Below are 18,195 nucleotides of genomic sequence, written 5' to 3'. Positions count from 1 at the left end.
CTGCAAAGGCTGTGGGCAGCTTCATAGCCCAGCGCTCAACCTCTGCGCCACCGGGGAGGCCTGTGTGTCTTTGTCTTTTAATGCACTTATAGGATAGAGGAGGAACAAGCAAAAGTATTCATATATCTTCTGTCTGCCTGCTACTGTATTTTGCATTTTATTTCTGTCATCATGTTATTTGTAAGTATACATAATATGAAGTAGATAGTTCCAGTGCTTGTAGTTTAAGAGAGCAGAGTGAATGAATGTATGAGAAAGAATTATTTTTTAAATTCCATAATAAGCATAATACTAATCATTAAATATTTTGAAAGTATAGAATTTAGATACTTAATTTCTTTATACCTTTACCAGAAGTGACATAAAATCGACTTTTTCAAGAGAGAAAGGAAAAACATTAGATTATTTTCTCAAAGCAGATCGAAAGAGCGTGTGAATGTCGGTATCGTGTGTGTGTGTGTGTGTGTGTGTGTGTGTGTGAGAGAGAGTGTGTGTGACCATGACCAAATACTGCCCTCTTTTTTTTTTATATTTATTTATTTATTTATACACAATCACTGTGTACAGTCAGAAGTGCGAGAGGGTGAAAGAATTCACCAGAGCCAGAGCGGGGAGTAGAACAGGCAGACTGACGAAGTACACTGCTGAGGGGAGCAGCGGGCAGCAGGAGAGGTCTGTGCGCCATGTGGGACCCTCACCTGGTGGCCGGGGATTGAACTGGTGCTGCAGAGGCTGCAGGCAGCTTCACAACCTAGCGCTCAACCGCTGTGCCACCGGGGAGGCCCCACTGCCCTCTTTAACATCTTCAAATTACCAAAGACCACTCAAAATGCCATTCAGTTTTCTAAGTACTATTTGTATTTGACTGCCAACTTTTGGTCAAGTAGATTGTAATGGCTGAGAGGTGTTTTAAAAAGAGAAGTGATAGATAAGGTTAAAGGGAAACATCTTCCAACCTAGTGCCTCTCCAACCTCAGTGTGAGTGTGAATCACTTGGGGATCTTGTTAAAACCAGTATTTTTAGTAAAATTAATATGTTTGGATAGTGCCTGGGATTTCACACTTCTAACAAGCCCCAGGTGATTGATGGTGAAGATACTGATTCTTGGACCACCCCCACTAGCAGGTCCTACCTTGCCATTTCTCTCTTCACCCCTCCCAACACCTTCTCCTCACCAAAACCATGATACCTTGAACATAAATAGTAACTTACTGTTTGTGAATATTACAGTTGGCATTGGCAATACTTGCTTACTCATTTTTAACTTGTCAAATATGTATTGTTATATAGTCTTTCTAGATAAAAGCTTTATTCTGTGCTCAGCGGCCTCTGAAAGACTTGAGACGATGAAAGGATAGGCTCAGACTCTACTGAAGTATCAAGAAATGCCTAGCTAAGAAGAATCTGTCGTAGAACTATACTATCAGCATAGTCTCTTCCTCTGTTATTGCTCTATATCTGCTTTATCTCTCCATCCTCTCTATATTTGGATTGAGTTAGAGGTACCTACAGGTCATAAAGCAAATTTTTGCGTCTGGATAGATAAGTTTTCATTTAAGGTTTGGCACATGATTTATTCTAGAAGATTGTAAGGATCTTTTCTGCTTCATTGTTTTTACATATGTGTGACTCTGGTTTAGCTATTTTAAGATTTTCCATACATTTTTATGTCCTCATTTATTTCAGTTCTACTTTTATTCCCACTATACAACTTATCAACCAAAATTAAAATTTAGTGCTGCTTTGAGTAACTTAAAGCTAAGTGTCAGTTTAGCAGTTGGCAAAAACCTAGGAAAACAACTTCAATTTTATTCTGTTTTTCTGATATGGGAACAAACATCTCTCTAGTAAAAAAAAATATTGCTAATAAGTTTTTCATGAGAATAATCACCAAGGCTTTAATAAATATTATCTTTTGTATGAGTCAACTGGTGGTTGTTATTCATATTAATTTTTTTATTTAAAATTGAAAACTCACAACTATTGGTAATTGTAAAGAGAGTCTTCTAAATACCATTGGTGTTTTTATTCTTTATAATTTCAGGAAAGTAATTTTAAATTAAGCAGTGCTTAATTTTTATCATTCTCACAGGGTACATAGAAATGTAGGTAATTGCAAATTATTCTTTTAATCAGATTCTCTCCCAACATTTCATTTTGGTGATTCATTTTTGTGGTTGATTTCTAGTTTTAATCATTGTGATCAGAGAAGGTACTTGCTATGAATTTGTTGATACTTGCGATGTCATACTTTTTTGAGGTTGACTATTTTCACCTGTTACAATTTTTCTGCCTATTTTACTATTTTAAAGTCTCCCTACTTATTATTTTAATATCTTTAGCAGCAACTTACAGGCTTAAACTATTTTACTTCTTCTGCAAGTTGTGCTTTGTTGTTTCATTTTATTTACACATGCGTGTGTGTGTTTGGCCTTTGCTGGCATCTACATTTCCTCAGATCTTTTTTGTAGTTTTGAGGAGTCCAGATGTTGATATGAATATTTGGGGTAGAACTGGTTTATCTTTGTATCACCCCAGCTAGCTCTCCTCTCTGGGATTTGGGATGGGAGATTCAGCAGTCTCTGTGCTCTCGCTGTGCCACATAAGGTAAACTTCAGTCTTAGGGCATGGGAAGATCTGAATGCCTGCTCTGCTGTTAGCTTTACCATGCACAAGCCTGTCTGGAATTCCCCAGCTCTTCCACAAATGTTTCTCCTCCATGCATCCTATGCTGTCACCTCCCCAGGGTCTTTGACTGAGCCAGTAGCCCTACCAATGTTACCCCCTGCTCCAAACCACAACCCCATTTTCCTTTCATCTCCTGTTTGATGTAGCACATATCCTGTTCAAGTCTTCTCTGGTCTCCACAGCACTGATTTACACTGGTCTCCACTGGCCAGAGCATAGTCATGTTCCATTCCTATTCACAGAATTGTCTCTCTGACCAGTGTCCCTCTGACTTGCTGGTACAAGAGCCACTGCCATTGGGGACCAGAACCTGCCATTGTTGTTGCTGTGTTCCTGTACCTGTTGGCAGGGCCTGCCATGTTTAGACTGCTTACAAGTCCAGCACTGCTGCCTGCTGGGGCCTACCAGGGCCCTACCACAACATGACCTCTTGTAGGTCATGCTGCATCCTGACAGGTCCCATGTCTTCCAGGAGGCCTGCTTGGCCCATTCCAGTGCTCTGCTGGGGACCCGCTGCTCTTAAAATTGTCTCCACTATGTTCTATAATTGTCAGTTTTTCCTTCAGGGGCTACTGACCTTGTTCTCTATGCAATCAAACCACGAGAATATGGAGGAGGCGAGTCCACTCTACTACCATCTTGCCACTTCTTTAACCATGATCCTTGATCAGATGTTTGACTGTAGAGTCCCAACTCAACTGCTTACTAGCGGTATGAACTTAGGGAAGTGATATATTTTTCAAAGCCTAGCCTTATTTTAATTGTCTTTACCACGCAGTTAATAATAGCAATTATGTCAGAGTGGTCATAGTGGTGGTGTAACTAGAACATGGAATAATAAATTCTTGGTACTTTATAAAACATACAGAGGTAGAAGTTTTCTGTTCAGAAAAGAAATAGTGAAGAATGAAAGGATATAGTAATTTTGTCAGCTTCTTTAAATAGTTTAAGTCTAACAGTCCTGGGAAATTGAGTCATGTAATCAAATTCTAACAAGATCTGTTATTTGGGGGTTCTTCACAGTATTTAGTAGAATTCCCTAAGAAACTGGCAGAATATTGCAAATTTCCTCAGTTTTCAAATGTAGATTAATGATTCAATCATCAATGCAGTTAAGATTTATTAAGCACTCCCAGCATGTTTCTTCAGAGGGGAGTGTATGGATATTGAACAGTTACTTAGGAGCTTGCTTTTTCTCTATTTTAGAGAATAAAACAAGGATCTAAATGAACATCCAGTGCCACCCCGGTGGTGCAGCGGGTTGAGCACAGCGCTGTGACGCTGTCTGTAGCCTCCACGCCACAGTTCGATTCCTGACTGGCCAGGGAGAGTCCCACATGGTGCGGCAGACCTCTCCTGTCTCGCCCGCTGCTCCCCTCAGCAGTGTGTTTTGGTCCTCTGCCTGTTCTACTCTCTGCTCTGTCTCTGGTGGATTCTCTCACCCTCCCATGCCTCTGGCCTATACCCCAGTGCTTGTATAAATAAATAAATCTTAAAATAAATAAATAAATATTCAATAGGTGTGACTGTCATACTCTTTCCCCTACCATTTTCCATGTAAATGCCTGCTGATTAGTAGCAAAGACAATTTACTATTAGAAGCAAAGTTCTAGAGTGAAAATTAATTTTCACAGTTATTGGAAAAATGTAATCATTTCTTCTAACTTCATTAGAATATCATCAATTCTGTTTCTAGCTTAAGCAGCAATTTTCTATATGTTTCCATTGGGGTTTGAATCACTGTAGACAATGAAGATTTTAAAATCTAATAACCTTTTTGAGGAACAAACTCTTATTAATTATGTTGATCTTATTATTGTAAAGGCATTTCTGTTAGTGAATTTCTCAGTTTCTCTTTTTGATCCTCATCCACCTCATGAATTTGAATGCCCATAAATATAAATAATAATGGTAGCTATACTATCCATGTTAAAAATCTGTTGGTTGATTTCACTTCAAAGTAACTTACTTCTTTGTAGTATTAAATTACTCTAATTTCCTACCTCCATGCCTTTTATTTTCCTCTGGAGAAAACCTTTCCAGGGCATGACCTAATGAATTTTGGATCAGATTTCCAAATGAATCTGAACCAAAGTGATCCTATAATTTGGGGGAGGGAACCTTCATTAAATACCCTAGCATGGGAATTTTTACTGTTTCATACCAGACTATGGTATTTTTCTTGACATATTGAAATTGAAATTCAACATTTATGAGAATATAAATTGCAATGACACATTGTAACATGTCATGAGTCCAGTAGGTCCTTAGGTCAAGGGCTTTTACTTTCTCTATAACCCCATTAAAAATAACAGTGTTTCTAATTATTTTTGCTTTAGAAATTAGAAAAATATGTCCTGTTCTCTAGAGAGATGTTATCTTCAGTTATTCCTATAATTTATATAGTTGCATGGGGTATGTCTTTATAGTTTTTATTTGACTCGACCAAAGTGCAAATTCAATTTTATAGGTATGGCTAGTTAGCCTTCTCTTTTAAAACCTGAATGTGACTTCTAATTGAGAAAATTAATTTTTGTTTCTCCTTTTTATCCCTGACCTCTCTGCCATCTTCTCAACTCAAATGCTTAACAATTTCAAGGAAAAACTACTCAGTTTAAACTGCGGATGCCCAAGCCGTTCACTGCTATTGTTTATATCTTAGTTATTGCTCTGTACACAAAAGTTTAGCTTGACTTTTTCTTATAGCATTTCTTCTGTGTCCCTCAAATATTGTCATCATATTACAGCTCCATATGTAAGGATTTCTAGCTTCTATTACCTATAATTTTCGAAGATTTTCTGAAGTAGCGTGGTCTATTCAAAAAATACACTGTGTTTCAAAGACTAATTGGCTAGGCCTACTCAGGACATTTGATTTCTTATGTTAACCAATTGGTAGCATCTTGGTGCTCTGTGACTCACAAGAATAGACAAAACACAAATTAAAAAATTCAGTGTATATCTTATTTGTATAAGTCAAATGGGGAACTCATGATATTTGGTGGTAATGAAAAGGAACTAATGCTATTTGAAGGCTGTAGAATTCACTATGAGCTAGAAGACATAGTTTGAATCAGCAGGAAACTAGCTGCCCCAGAGGTCAAGAAGCAGCACATTCAGGAGCAGTTCTTCACTGCAAGAATCTGACCAGGACATACATTGCTTCCACCATAGTGAGTGAATTCAAGCCACCCCTTCATCTTGCTATCAGTCAGGAATGAAAGTTCTAAGTGACAACATCCATTTGGCCTAAGCTATGCCATATGCCTAACCTGTTGTCCATTAAGCAAGAAGAAAGAAGATTGCACACCCCTACATCCCAAATCACAAATATAGTCACTTTCTAGATAGTGTAAGGGAGGAAAAATCGTTTTCCCTCTACCCCCCTTCCCCATGCTCCTATACATGATGAAGAGATTAATAAGAGACAAGAAAAATTGATTTTGTATCAAAGGCAGCCACACACAGCTATGAGATCCAAAGGAAGTCTTGAATTTGAGGCTTAAACCCTATACTGAGCAATGAAAGAGATATGCATTTGAGATTTCAAAGGGGAAAAAGGAAGTTCAGAGAATGAGGAGAAGAGCAAATGTTTGCCAAATAAATGTTTGCCCTGAAAGAGTTGTGTCTGGATAATAGTTCTTTTCCTGGTACAGGCCTTCTTTCTAAATTATTTTAGGCAGTTATGGAAAAGGTTAAAAGCTTGTCTGTAGGGTCTCTTATTTCTTTCAGATCCAAATGCCAAAGTGGCAAGTTTGGTGGTGGAACATTCTGTTCCCCTTCAATAGATACAAGTTGGGTTTTTTATTTTTAAAGCCTTCAAAAGTTCACTGTTTTCATAAAACAAAAGCAAGTAATGATCACTTTTAAATTTATTTGTAAGAAGGTTATTCTGGGACATCATTTGAGGCTTGGGAATCAAAATCATAACCTTGAACATATTTTCTGCATTATCTTAGAAAAGGAAAATAATGTATCTAATTCCTGACATGTAAATTTAGAATACAAATAGTGACTGAATACAGTTATGTTGCGATACTAGAAATGTTCTTCATAATGTCTTAACGCTAAAGATAAGCGTAGTGCATGCGTTCACATTTCAGTAGTCTCTTTTTCTGCTAAGGCAACTTGTTGATTGGTATGATTGTAATTTTTGTAAATTATTATTATTTGGTTGCATTTTTATTCTGTTCACTTACCTACAGTTCTATAGTAAATGATATAATTTGTTTATTTTTTTCCTTCTTAACAGACAGGCTAGCCTCAACGAAGCAGCCGAAAAGTATTATGATCTGGCAGCCAGGCTGAGGCCTAATGTAAGTACTTTGTTAATGAGATGCATAACTCAAAGGCATCGACTCACCTCCTGTGATAGTTTTAGACATAGAAACCTCATGATGCTGGGTGTTTTCTCTCAGATCTCTTACTCTGCATACCCACTAAAAGGCTAATTCAACAATCAATTCTTTCAGTCTCAAGCTTTTGTTCTTTTTGCTGAGGTACAAATTGCGTTTTCTATTCTGTGTCAGACAACATACATTTTTATTAGTTAACTATACATTTTAGCATTTCTAAATACTTTGCATTTGGCTGACTTTTAAAATTAGTTTGGGTTTATTATGTTTTGTTTTCTGTGGTGTTAAGTGTCTAAGAACTTCCTAACCTCATATTTTTTGATTCTTACATATAAATAAACCTCAAGCTGTGTGCCTCTTTCCTGTCCAAAACCTTCATTTCTAGTAACTGTGCTTTTCAACTTTATCAAATATGTTTTGATTTGAATTTTTCCCTGGGTAGTCACACTTCCATCAAGCAAGATGGATATAAATTAGATCATTACTATTGAAATAGAGTCACTATTTATGAGAAAATAAGAACTGGTTTTGTTTCAGTCTTCTGAGCACTTTTTTATTGGCAGCACATCACGGACTCCAGTCATTTCTTTTATCCTCATGTATACCCTGCTCTGTACCCCTCTCCCACACTAAAACCTCTCGTGCTCTCTAGGTCTGCACTGTCTATTAAGAAATGCAATTTTGAAACAGTAATGAAAGTGCACGTGTGATATGACTGCAAATAATGGGATCAGTTTCATTTCATCCAGTGGGTAAACATCTGCAGAGTGCCCGTTTCGTGATAGGATAGAGATTGCACACTCTGAAAGACCCCACAATGGAGCAGAGGAGACTGAGCATGATCAACTAATTGAAAAAAAAAGTGTGGTGATTCCACAATGGTATGTACAGTCCTGCAGGAGCACAGTGAGGACATACGTTTTGCTCAGGTGATTCAGCCACATGTAACCTTAACCCTGGATCTAAATATCCCAGTTTCAATAATGATAAGTTACGTCAAGAATTGGTGAGCTGTTTGCAACAGAAGAAAGTAGCTTAATGCTTGGAATGACAAGGACAATAACAACTAAAAGTTATATAACATTTCCTCGGTGTCAGGCATTGTGCCAAAGTATATTAATCCCCTCGTTTATTTCTCACAACCACTCACAGATACTTCTGTGATCCTCATTCCATTGAAGTTCAGAAAAATTCAAAACTCATCTAGTATCACAGCTGAAAAGTGGAATCATATCGTAACCCAGGCCACTGTGTGCATAAGAGAAAAGATTGATGGAAAAAATGCAGAAAAAAAAAAGAGAAAAAATGCAGATATATCTTAAGAGAGAAATGCAAGTTGAAAGTCGAGGAAACCAGAATAAAAATGGTCTTCTTATTGATTTATTCAGTAAATATTTACTAAGTACCTATTTAGTGCTGGCATTCTGTCAGCACTTCACTTGGCTGTACCAAGTGAAGAAAACTAATTACCTATTAGTATCTTACAATCTAGTCTGAGAAGATGAATCAGCAGTGAATAAGTTAAGTATATATTATATGAGACAGTGATATTACTTTGGAGGAAAATGGAGCAGGAAACAGGAGTTAGTAGGTGCCTGGAAGGTGTGCAGGAGACACAAAAGAGTTGGGCATCTTTGCATAGTGTTTCTAAAAAAAGGATTGAATTTGTGCTTAAACTTATAACCTCATTAGAAACAGGAATCATGGTATTTTGTTTCTGTTTTTTCTTTTTTCTCTTCCCTTCACCGTGATTCATATAATGCTGCTAAAATACATGATAAATGATGATGCTGAGTTCACCCTTTATACCTTGAATATCAGTCACTTCATTGTCACTTTTATTTTTGTTACAGTTGATCAAATGGTCTTCTTTAGCTCATTATAATCAATTAGTGAGAAAAGAGCTATCTGAGCTATCTGACCTGACCTAAAAAATAAAAAAGGCACTGAGGCACCACAGGCTTTAAGGCTGACTTATGAAATTGTTTATGTGACTAGACAAGTCATAAAATCAATATTTAATCTCCAACTCAAGGCCTTTTTTTTTTTTCTAAAGCCCCAAAAAGTTTCTTTATAAATATGTTGCAGGCTGCTTTTGGGAAAAAAAAAAGAATGCATTTATTCAAATGATATATCCCTTATCTGGTAATAATAAATTAAGTATTTTATGAACTTGGATAGAGTCCAAAGTTCGTATTTAACAATAAGTAAATGATGTTACAGTTGCTGGATCAACAGATGTAATCTTTACCTCATTTGTTTTACACGTTGTGTTTTGGTTTTCTGTACATAATCTGGGTAAGTAATATGCCACTGTGGTAAGACTGATAAGATACAAATCTTGGCAATCATATAAATTTTTATTGTGAAAGTTAGGGACTTACTTAGGTAATCACCCATATAATGATTTATTACCAGTGATCATCTGATCCCCATTAGGCATCCCACTAACATCTTGTTAATAGCGGTTTATATCCTTTGTTCATAAGAACATTCTTTTTTCTATGATTTAACTAAATAAATTTAAATTACCTGCTTATATGAGAGCATAGTCAGCAGACTTCACTTTCTTACTCTAGTGAAGTAGTTTTATGTCTTGGATTTTTCGAGTCTACATGGTAAAGCAATTTTGCTTTTATTTTTCTTAAAGCATTTTCATCTGTTCAGATGTTCAACTACAATGATTAGTAGCCATATGCAGGGGACTCTGGATATTTGAGGAGTGCTCATGTCAAATCATATAAAGAAATATGTCTGCAGCCTTATGTGTCATCACTTATTACCATCATGTTAAAAAGATTGTTGATTATCTGTGGGACATATTTGTCGCTTATTAAAATGCCAATTTCATCTCTTCAGTTGTCCCATAATGAAGTTCTCTATTCTATTCTCAAATGTCATGTTTTCTATATAGTTTTCTTTAAATTTGTTTATTGACTTTTTGGATTATTTTATATAAAAAGAATTCCGGAGAGGGTCTCTATGGTGCCCTAGGGGTTGAGTCTCAGAGCTATCACCATGCCTAGCCTGAGTTCAGCCTGAGTTTAATCCCCAGCCAAGGATCTAACACACTTAAAACACAGCACATCTCTCCTGTCTCAACTGTTGCTCGCCTCAGCAGTGTATCTACCTGTTCTGCTCTCCACTCTGTCTCTGTGAATCTTCTTACCCTCCCCCACCTCTTGCCTACCCCCAGTTCTATGCAAAAAAAAAAATTTCGAGAGATAAAATGCTAAAATAACAAATGTTAATTGACTGGCACAATATGCTCTTAAGTTATTTAGAGTCTGATATAGTCTCTTTATTAGGGCTATTCATTATCATTTACTGAAATGGTTAGAGAAATGCATTTATTTCAAAAATGGTACTATCAAAATTTTTCAATTCCATGAATTTGCAGGGGAACTGCTCTAAAATTAAGCATCATGTTATATTAAATATATTTCTATAATAGGAAAATTATTTACCAAATTGTCTTTTTTAACTGCTTATACTTTTTTTTCATTTTTATAAATAAAATTGTTCTTTCTGAGACAATTGCTTTAAAAAGAACATTCTTACAATGGTCTCTCCCTTTTTTACATATCAAAAAATGCTTACTTGAGGCCTACAGGGAACATTTAAATAAAATTGTTCATCCCGTGGAATTAATCTTAACTCTGCATTAACTTCTGGATTTTAAAGATTTTTTTCAATGTACAAAATGGGAAATTCACATAGTCCAAAGTCACCTGTTGTTTCCTTGGCTTTTAGTAAATTCTAGATTTAGAAAGGTGTAATTACTAATAATCAGCTCTGTGCATCTTGTTTTTTAGGGGCTGTGTAATTATTTTTAGTCTGAATTCACTCAACTTAATTTTTATCAAGTTCCGGCTTTGAGTAAGAAGACTTCATGCCAAATGCAGAAGGATTTCAAAGTTATGAAATATTAGCCCTGACCTTGAGAAATGCACTACCTAATGTGGGAAGTGGGTGGAAGAGAGAACACATCATCCAAATCCTCACACTTCACAACAGTAAATAATGCCATATAAGAAGTGTTTTGTGAGCGATATAAGCTAAATGCTAGAAGAGTGCACAGGAGAAAGAAATTACTTTCAGCTGGATTGATTCTATAAGGCATTGAGTCAGAGTTGGCAAGCATGGAGTATCTTGAAATGATAGGATGTTTATAGGTAGAGATTTTAGCAGGAAGAGGAAAAAGAGTTCTGGCGGGTAGAGGCATATGCATAAACAAGAACTTAGAGCTCAGAAAGCATGAACTATACCCAGTGAAAAATAAGCAGATAATGATTTATGTTGCCAGGGTTAGAGTATAAAGAGGAAGAGTAGAAGAAATGGAGACTAAGTTAAGGGCACATGAAAGACATTGAATATCATACTAAGAATTAGGAGTTTGTGTCCCAGAATTGTGTTAAGCAGGCTGACATAATGAAAATAGTAATTTAAGATGGCTGTTAAATGATGTAATGAAGAATGCGTGTTGCCTTTGGGATAACAGAGTTGGGAGTTGCAACTTTGACAAAACCGAATAAGATGTCATTGTTACAGTACAGACAAAAGGTTTTGGAGCCTCAAGTACAGAAATACAGTGGAGTAGAAAAGAGCACACAAGGGAAATAAACAGTATATTATTTGATGGCATATGAGTAGGTGAAGTAGTTGACCTGGTGAGTATTCCAAAATTTTGAATTTAGGTAACATGATAAAAAAGAAATACTCTAAATAGAAATAGGAAAGTTAGAGAGCTATGTTTATTTCAAGGAGGAAGTGTTAGTTTTGGATTGAACAGATTCTGAGTGAGAAGTAGGATATTTCAGTTTTCTGTGAGACATCCCTGTCAAGTAGGCAGTTAGGGGAAAAGCCACAGTTAAAGATAGAGATGCTAGAGTCATTTGCAGAAAGGGGAGGGCCCTAGAAGAGTGGCTTCAATCACTGAAGGGGGGAGTGTATATACAGAGAGAATCAATTTCAAACCCTTGTTGATCTCTGCATTTGGAATGTAGGATAGGGGAGACATGAGATGATGGATTGAATGAATGTTGATGAGTGGTTTCCACAGCTGCTAAAATGTACAGAAAAACAAGGACTATGAAAGTCTATTGACTTCAGACAGTAAGAGGACACTTACTATTACTGCCAAAAGTTCATTTTCTTTTTTTTTTAATTTTTTTAAGATTTATTTATTTATGCATACAAGAGCTGGGGTAGAGGCCAGAGATGCAGGAGGGGGAGAGTACTCACCAGAGACAGAGTAGGGAACAGAACAGACAGACTGACAAAATACACTGCTGAGGGGAGGAGCAGGTGAGACAGGAGAGGTCTGCTGCACCATGTGGGTTTCTCCCCGGCCAGCTGGGATCGAACCTGTGCTACAGAAGCTTTGGACAGCTTCACAGTGCAGCGGCACTCAACCACCTGCACCACAAGGGAGGCCCCAAAAGTTCTTTTTCTTTTTTTTTTTAAGATTTATTTATTTATTTATACAAGCACTGGGTACAGTCAGATGCGCAGAAGGGTGAGAGAATTCTTCAGAGCCAGAGCGGGGAGCAGAACAAGCAGAAGGACCAAAGTACACTGCTGAGGGGACCAGCGGGCGCGGCAAGAGAGGTCTGTCGCGCCATGTGGGACCCTGGCCTGTGGCCAGGGATCGAACTAGTGCTGCAGAGGCTACAGGCAGCTTTGCAGCCCAGCACTCAACCGCTGCGCCACCAGAGGAGGCCCAAAGTTCATTTTCATTCACATGATACAGGCATAGCTTTTTTTTTTTTTTTTGGAAGCGTATTTTTATTTGGGTTATTATTTAATAATGTACAGACAATCCAATCTTCAATCCTCTCTACTGTGTCTATTTTTTTTAATAATAAATTTTATTTTTATATTCCCCATACAATTGCAGCCCCCCCATTCTGACCCCAATCCCTCCCCTCCCGCCCCCGCCCCCCTAAAAGTGTCTCTGGTTCATAGTTTTTTGTTGATTTTGATTTTCACTTTCTTATAGTTATTCATTTTCCTGGTCCCTTATTTAAGTTTTCTAGATTCCTGCTATGAGTGAGACCATCCGGTATTTTTCTTTTTCTTTCTGGCTTATTTCGCTGAGCATGATCCCTTCCAGCGCCATCCATGTTGCTGCAAATTGCATGTGTTTATCTTTTTTGAATGCTGAGTAATATTCCATGGTATGTATGTACCACATCTTCTTGATTCAGTCATCTATTTTTGGACATTTGGGTTGTTTCCAAAGCTTAGCTATTGTAAACAGTGCTGCTATAAACATAGGGGTTCAGGTGTTCTTTGAAATTGATGTTTCTGTGTCCTTTGGGTAAATACCTAGGAGTGGAATTGTTGGATCATATGGAAGCTCTATGTTTAGTAGGTCCAGAAATCTCCACACAGCTCTCCACAGTGGTTGGACCAGTTTGCGCTCCCATCAACAGTGCAGAAGAGTTCCTTTTTCTCCACACCCTCGCCAACATTTGTTGTTGCTAGTTTTTTTAATATGTGCCATTCTCACTGGTGTAAGATGGTATCTCATGGTAGTTTTGATTTGCATTTCCCTGATGACAAGTGATGTTGAACATTTTTTCATATGCCTGTTGGCCATTTGCATTTCCTCTTCAGAGAAGTTTCTTTTTAGCTCTTCTGCCCATTTTTTGACTGGATTATTTTCTTTGTTGTTGTTGAGTCTCATCAGCTCTTTGCAGATTTTTGTGATCAGTCCTTTATCATTAGTGTTGTGTGCAAAAATTTTCTCCCAGTTGGTGGGGTTTCTCTTTGTTTTTGTTATTGTCTCTTTTGCTGTGCAGAAGCTCTTTAATTTGATGTAGTCCCAGCTGTTTATCTTTGCCTTCACTATCACTGCTTTGGGTGATGTGTCTGTAAAGATGTCTTTGATGTGCAAATCACGTAGTGTTTCACCTATATTTCCTTCTATATATTTTATGGTTTCAGGTCTTATGTCTAGTTCTTTAATCCATTTTGAGTTGATTTGTGTGTATGGTGTGAGGTAGTGGTCAAGCTTCATTCTTTTGCATGTAGCGACCCAGTTTTCCAAGCACCATTTATTGAACAAACTTTCTTTGCTCCAATGCATAGTCTTTGCTCCTTTGTCAAAGATTAGTTGACCATAAATCTGTGGGTTTATTTCTGGATTTTCTATTTGATTCCATTGGTCTGTATGTCTGTTCTTGTTCCAATACAGGCATACCTTTTTAAGATGCTAAGGAAATGAGAATTGGGAAAAAAGAATATAAACTTATTCTGTAAATAGGTTTAAAGGTAAATGAATCAGACAGGACAAGGCAAAGAAATTACATATGTTTTTATATAGTATTAAATGTGAATTATAAATGTAAATATTAAAGCCACATTAGAGGGGTGTGTGTGTGCATGTGTGTATATTTAAATATTAGCCTAATAATGTGTCCCACTAAAGAGATTAAAGGAAACATCAAATATCTTAAAAGATTGTTTTCTCTCAAGGAGCTGAAGAAAAAAAAGTAGATGAGGAAGAGAAAAGAGGATAAGAAAAATTGGGGTATGAAGTAAACCTAAGTTTATATAGTAATTATTTCTATCATAGTTGGTTATTTCTGATGTGGAAAGAATAGCAGAATTTGAGGTTGAAGACATGTGTATAGCTGAATGTGCTGAGGTTCACAGGAGGCAGTAGTTGATATGAACTCATAGTGATAAATGTGTGATACATGATAAATGCCAGTGCAGATACATTTTTGTGAGATATGGTGTTTATGCCATTAGGCATTTTGTGATCCTCCTAAATGATGTTGTGAAATCACTGATAGATGACTACTGCTTTGAATTCATCTCTCTTTAAGCTAGATATAGTATTCATCATTTATAATATGTATAATGTTAAGTAAATGTATTTTTGTGTGCACTAAGTATATATGAATTAAAGGAGAGTATGTTTGAAGGATCAGATTATCCAATAGAAAATTGCATATGTGCATTATACCTTTTTTACAAGCACTTAGAATTATTTCCGAGCATTATTTTCAGATCAAAGTCAATATTATCTATGTGGGTCCTTTAGCAATGATTACATGTCACAAGATCAAAATAAGAAATATGGGATTCAAAGAAACAAGCATACTGTAACAGAGTATTACAGTGTTATCAGAATCCACATGTTTTACATGATATTATTTTTAATTTGGAATACACCTTTTTTATCTTATATATTTTTTACATCAGTTTTCATTTGTGTGCAATGTGTGCATTTTCATTTTGGTTAGAGTCCCCGTAAAATTCCCACCACCCTTGTCTTGATCCTACTCCCTTCACCCCCCTCCCTGTACTGTGTCTCTGGTTTATAGTTACTTGTTGATTTTTACTTTATTATAATTAGTCTTTTTATGGCAAATGTGATGATGGGGTGGGTGGGAGTGGGAGTTGGTGGGAGACTGGCTAAGAAATAGAAATAAACACTAAGACTGGGACCTGGGGAAAAATTAATAATCATTGGGCTGTTCTGAAAATATTCTGAGTTACAGTTTTCTGATGGGAAAGATATTTCTTAACCCTAATTAAAACAAGAGACCATGAAATTAAGTTAAACAGAATAGATTCAGTTTTGACCATGTAAGGGATTCGTGAGGGGAAAATTATTGAGGCTGTCGTTTTGTTAGAAAAAATGGCAGGCTTAATAATAATTTGTCTGGGAAGCAGTTAAACCACATTTCTGCTTGTAAATAGAGGAAGAACCATGTGGCCTCTTCCAGAACTTTCCACAAGATTCTGTAATGTGGGAAAATTATATACCACATGTTTCTTGACTTTTATCATTAGTAATATATGGATCCCAGAATCACCAGATTGACTTTCTGAGTAAAATGTGTGTCATTATTGCTTATGTATCTTCTATTCTCAGTAGTCATTTGAGTTCATGTCTATATCTGTGTGTGTACCCTCTCTCTCCTCCCCACTCCTTTTGTAATTAGAAAATGGAGTGAGATTAGCCCAAAATAAACAAGTTTTAATCAAGAGAAAAATTATTATTAGTGCCTGTGTTACCTGGCTTTATTAAATGGGTTCAGAGAAATCATTGAAATAAGACTGCTGATCCTAGATTTATTCAAACTTACCCAAATTAAGTCAAAACACTTAGTCTTCAGTTATGAACTTCAGCACATACATAACTGTCATCACATTGATGTTATGTATATTTATGTATCCATCAGTAGAAATTAAATATCTGATTATTTTCATCTAATTTCAGCAAGATAAATGCTTACTTCCCTAAAAGCTTTAGTTACACAGAATCAATTTTAGTTTCACTGTACCCATATCTGTCTTCAAACTCCTTTCCACTGTAGATCTTCCTTCCAAACAAGTTAGGAACTTTAGTTTCTGGTGTATTCATTTCTTCTGCTCACTTTGTAATTGCTTTGATTGTACTTCTATTTTGAATATGTTAGATAAACCAGAAAAAAAAAGTGTTTCTGAAGTGGTTACTGTTTTTCTTTTGTTCATCAGCTTGTAAAAGTCTTCATGCTTAGAAGACAAAGATGGTTAATATAATTCACTTGTTTACTATGGTGTGGGCTAGACTGGGATCAGATAGTTAAGGTGAACTGAGATGAATTTACAGTTTTTCTATCCTGGGGGTATTGTTATTCATCAAAATCCACATGTAATAATTTTTAATCATTAGTTTTTGAAAATATATGTATGCAGTGTGTGTGTGTGTGTGTGTGTGTGTTTTAGATTCACAACCAGAAAAGAATGAGAGGATGTGAGGCTTGGGCAGGAACTTAAGTAGCTCTTGGCTATAAAGAAAATCAGCTTGAGTACTTTAACTTGAGAAACATCAAAACCTTTGGGAAATTCCACTTAATTATGTTCTCTGATGCCAAGCATGTTTATTTTTACTCAGATTTCTTTGTGGGGATATCCTTTACATGGGTTTATAGTTATAATTATTTGAATTGTGGGACCACACAGTAAAATTACATTTATTCCCCTTTCCTCTGGGAGCTGGATTCCTCGTTTCTTTGAAAACAACTCATCCAACCACGTTGGCCCATGGTCCTACCTAGGAGTACCAGTTAGGGTGGACTAGTAGCTGCCATCATTAGAAGGATGTGCCCTTGCCTCACTCCCAGTGACCATTTGCTTTTTATTTTCTTTTATTTTTTTAAAGATTTGTTTATTCATGCATACAAGAGCTGGGGTATAGGCCAGAATGCAGGAGGGTGAGAGGATTCACCAGAGACAGTGGGGAACAGAACAGGCAGAATGCACTGCTGACGGGAGCAGTGGGCGAGTCAGGAGAGGTCTGCTGCGCCATGTGGGCTGCTCTCTGGCCTTCTGGGGATCGAGCTTGTGCTGCAGAGGCTGTGGATTGCTTCATAGTGCAGTAGCTTAACCCTTTGTGCCACGAGGGATGCCCACCATTTTCTTTTTAATTCCATTCCATTATTGCTCTTCTCATTTCTAGTTTCCTGTTAGGCGTTTATGTTTCTGATCCTTGATTGGCCTTACAAAGCCAAGATTATCTAAATAGACACTGAAATGTTAAACAAAAGCTACACATGTCTCAATCTGTGTTCTATCCTTTTCTGATTTTCCCGTTAACATCCCATCATCCTCCATTTTATTTATTTTTTTGGTGTCCTTTTCTTTTCTCTACTCCCAATTCCTTATTAATCTAACCTAACTCTCACTTAATAGCTACAGAATAAATTATGCATTTTAAAGAAAAATAAAAGTTGGGCAGATCCTGAAAATTAGTAATTGGTAGATTAATTTCTAATGAAAATTTTATGTCCTTGTTTAAAAAACTATTCTGACATTTTTCAATGGTAAGGCAGACTTTGTTCAGGACTTTGTGGTAGGTTTCATGACTACTGCAGTGGGATCATAGCCAGTGAGTGAGAGTCAGGAGGTCTGGGGATGGCAGAGACATCAAGAAAAGATGGTGTTCTTGCTAAGCCAACTAAATAAGTGTGATGAGATATCAAGGGTGAAGGGTTGTTACTAAACTGCTTTAGCAGACTCCATGTTCCCACTGAGTTAGGCAGACCTAGGGATGAGTTCTAGTCAGAAAGAGGGCGCAGAGAAACTGGTCTCCCTTGTTCGAGACAGGTCTTTGTTATCCTGGATGACATTATTTTCCCAGTTTTAGTT

At 36.8% G+C, this 18,195-nt stretch overlaps 1 protein-coding gene across 1 annotated transcript in view; it reads left to right on the top strand.

Annotated features, from left to right (window-relative positions):
- The window catches only part of TMTC2 (transmembrane O-mannosyltransferase targeting cadherins 2), a gene marked incomplete at both ends in the record, with an annotated part of 369,620 nt that overhangs the window by 312,048 nt on the left and 39,377 nt on the right, over positions 1–18,195 (top strand). Inside the window, one exon of the mRNA XM_084254525.1 lies at positions 6,942–7,005. Within this exon, the coding sequence (XP_084110651.1) occupies positions 6,942–7,005 (64 nt within the window). The remainder of the gene's footprint in view (positions 1–6,941; positions 7,006–18,195) is intronic.

The sequence above is a fragment of the Talpa europaea genome (genome assembly GCF_964194135.1).
Source record: "Talpa europaea genome assembly, chromosome: 15".
Classification (NCBI taxonomy): Eukaryota; Metazoa; Chordata; class Mammalia; order Eulipotyphla; family Talpidae; genus Talpa; species Talpa europaea.
Note: the sequence above shows the minus strand (reverse complement) of the source record. Positions and strands in the feature narration are given on the sequence as shown.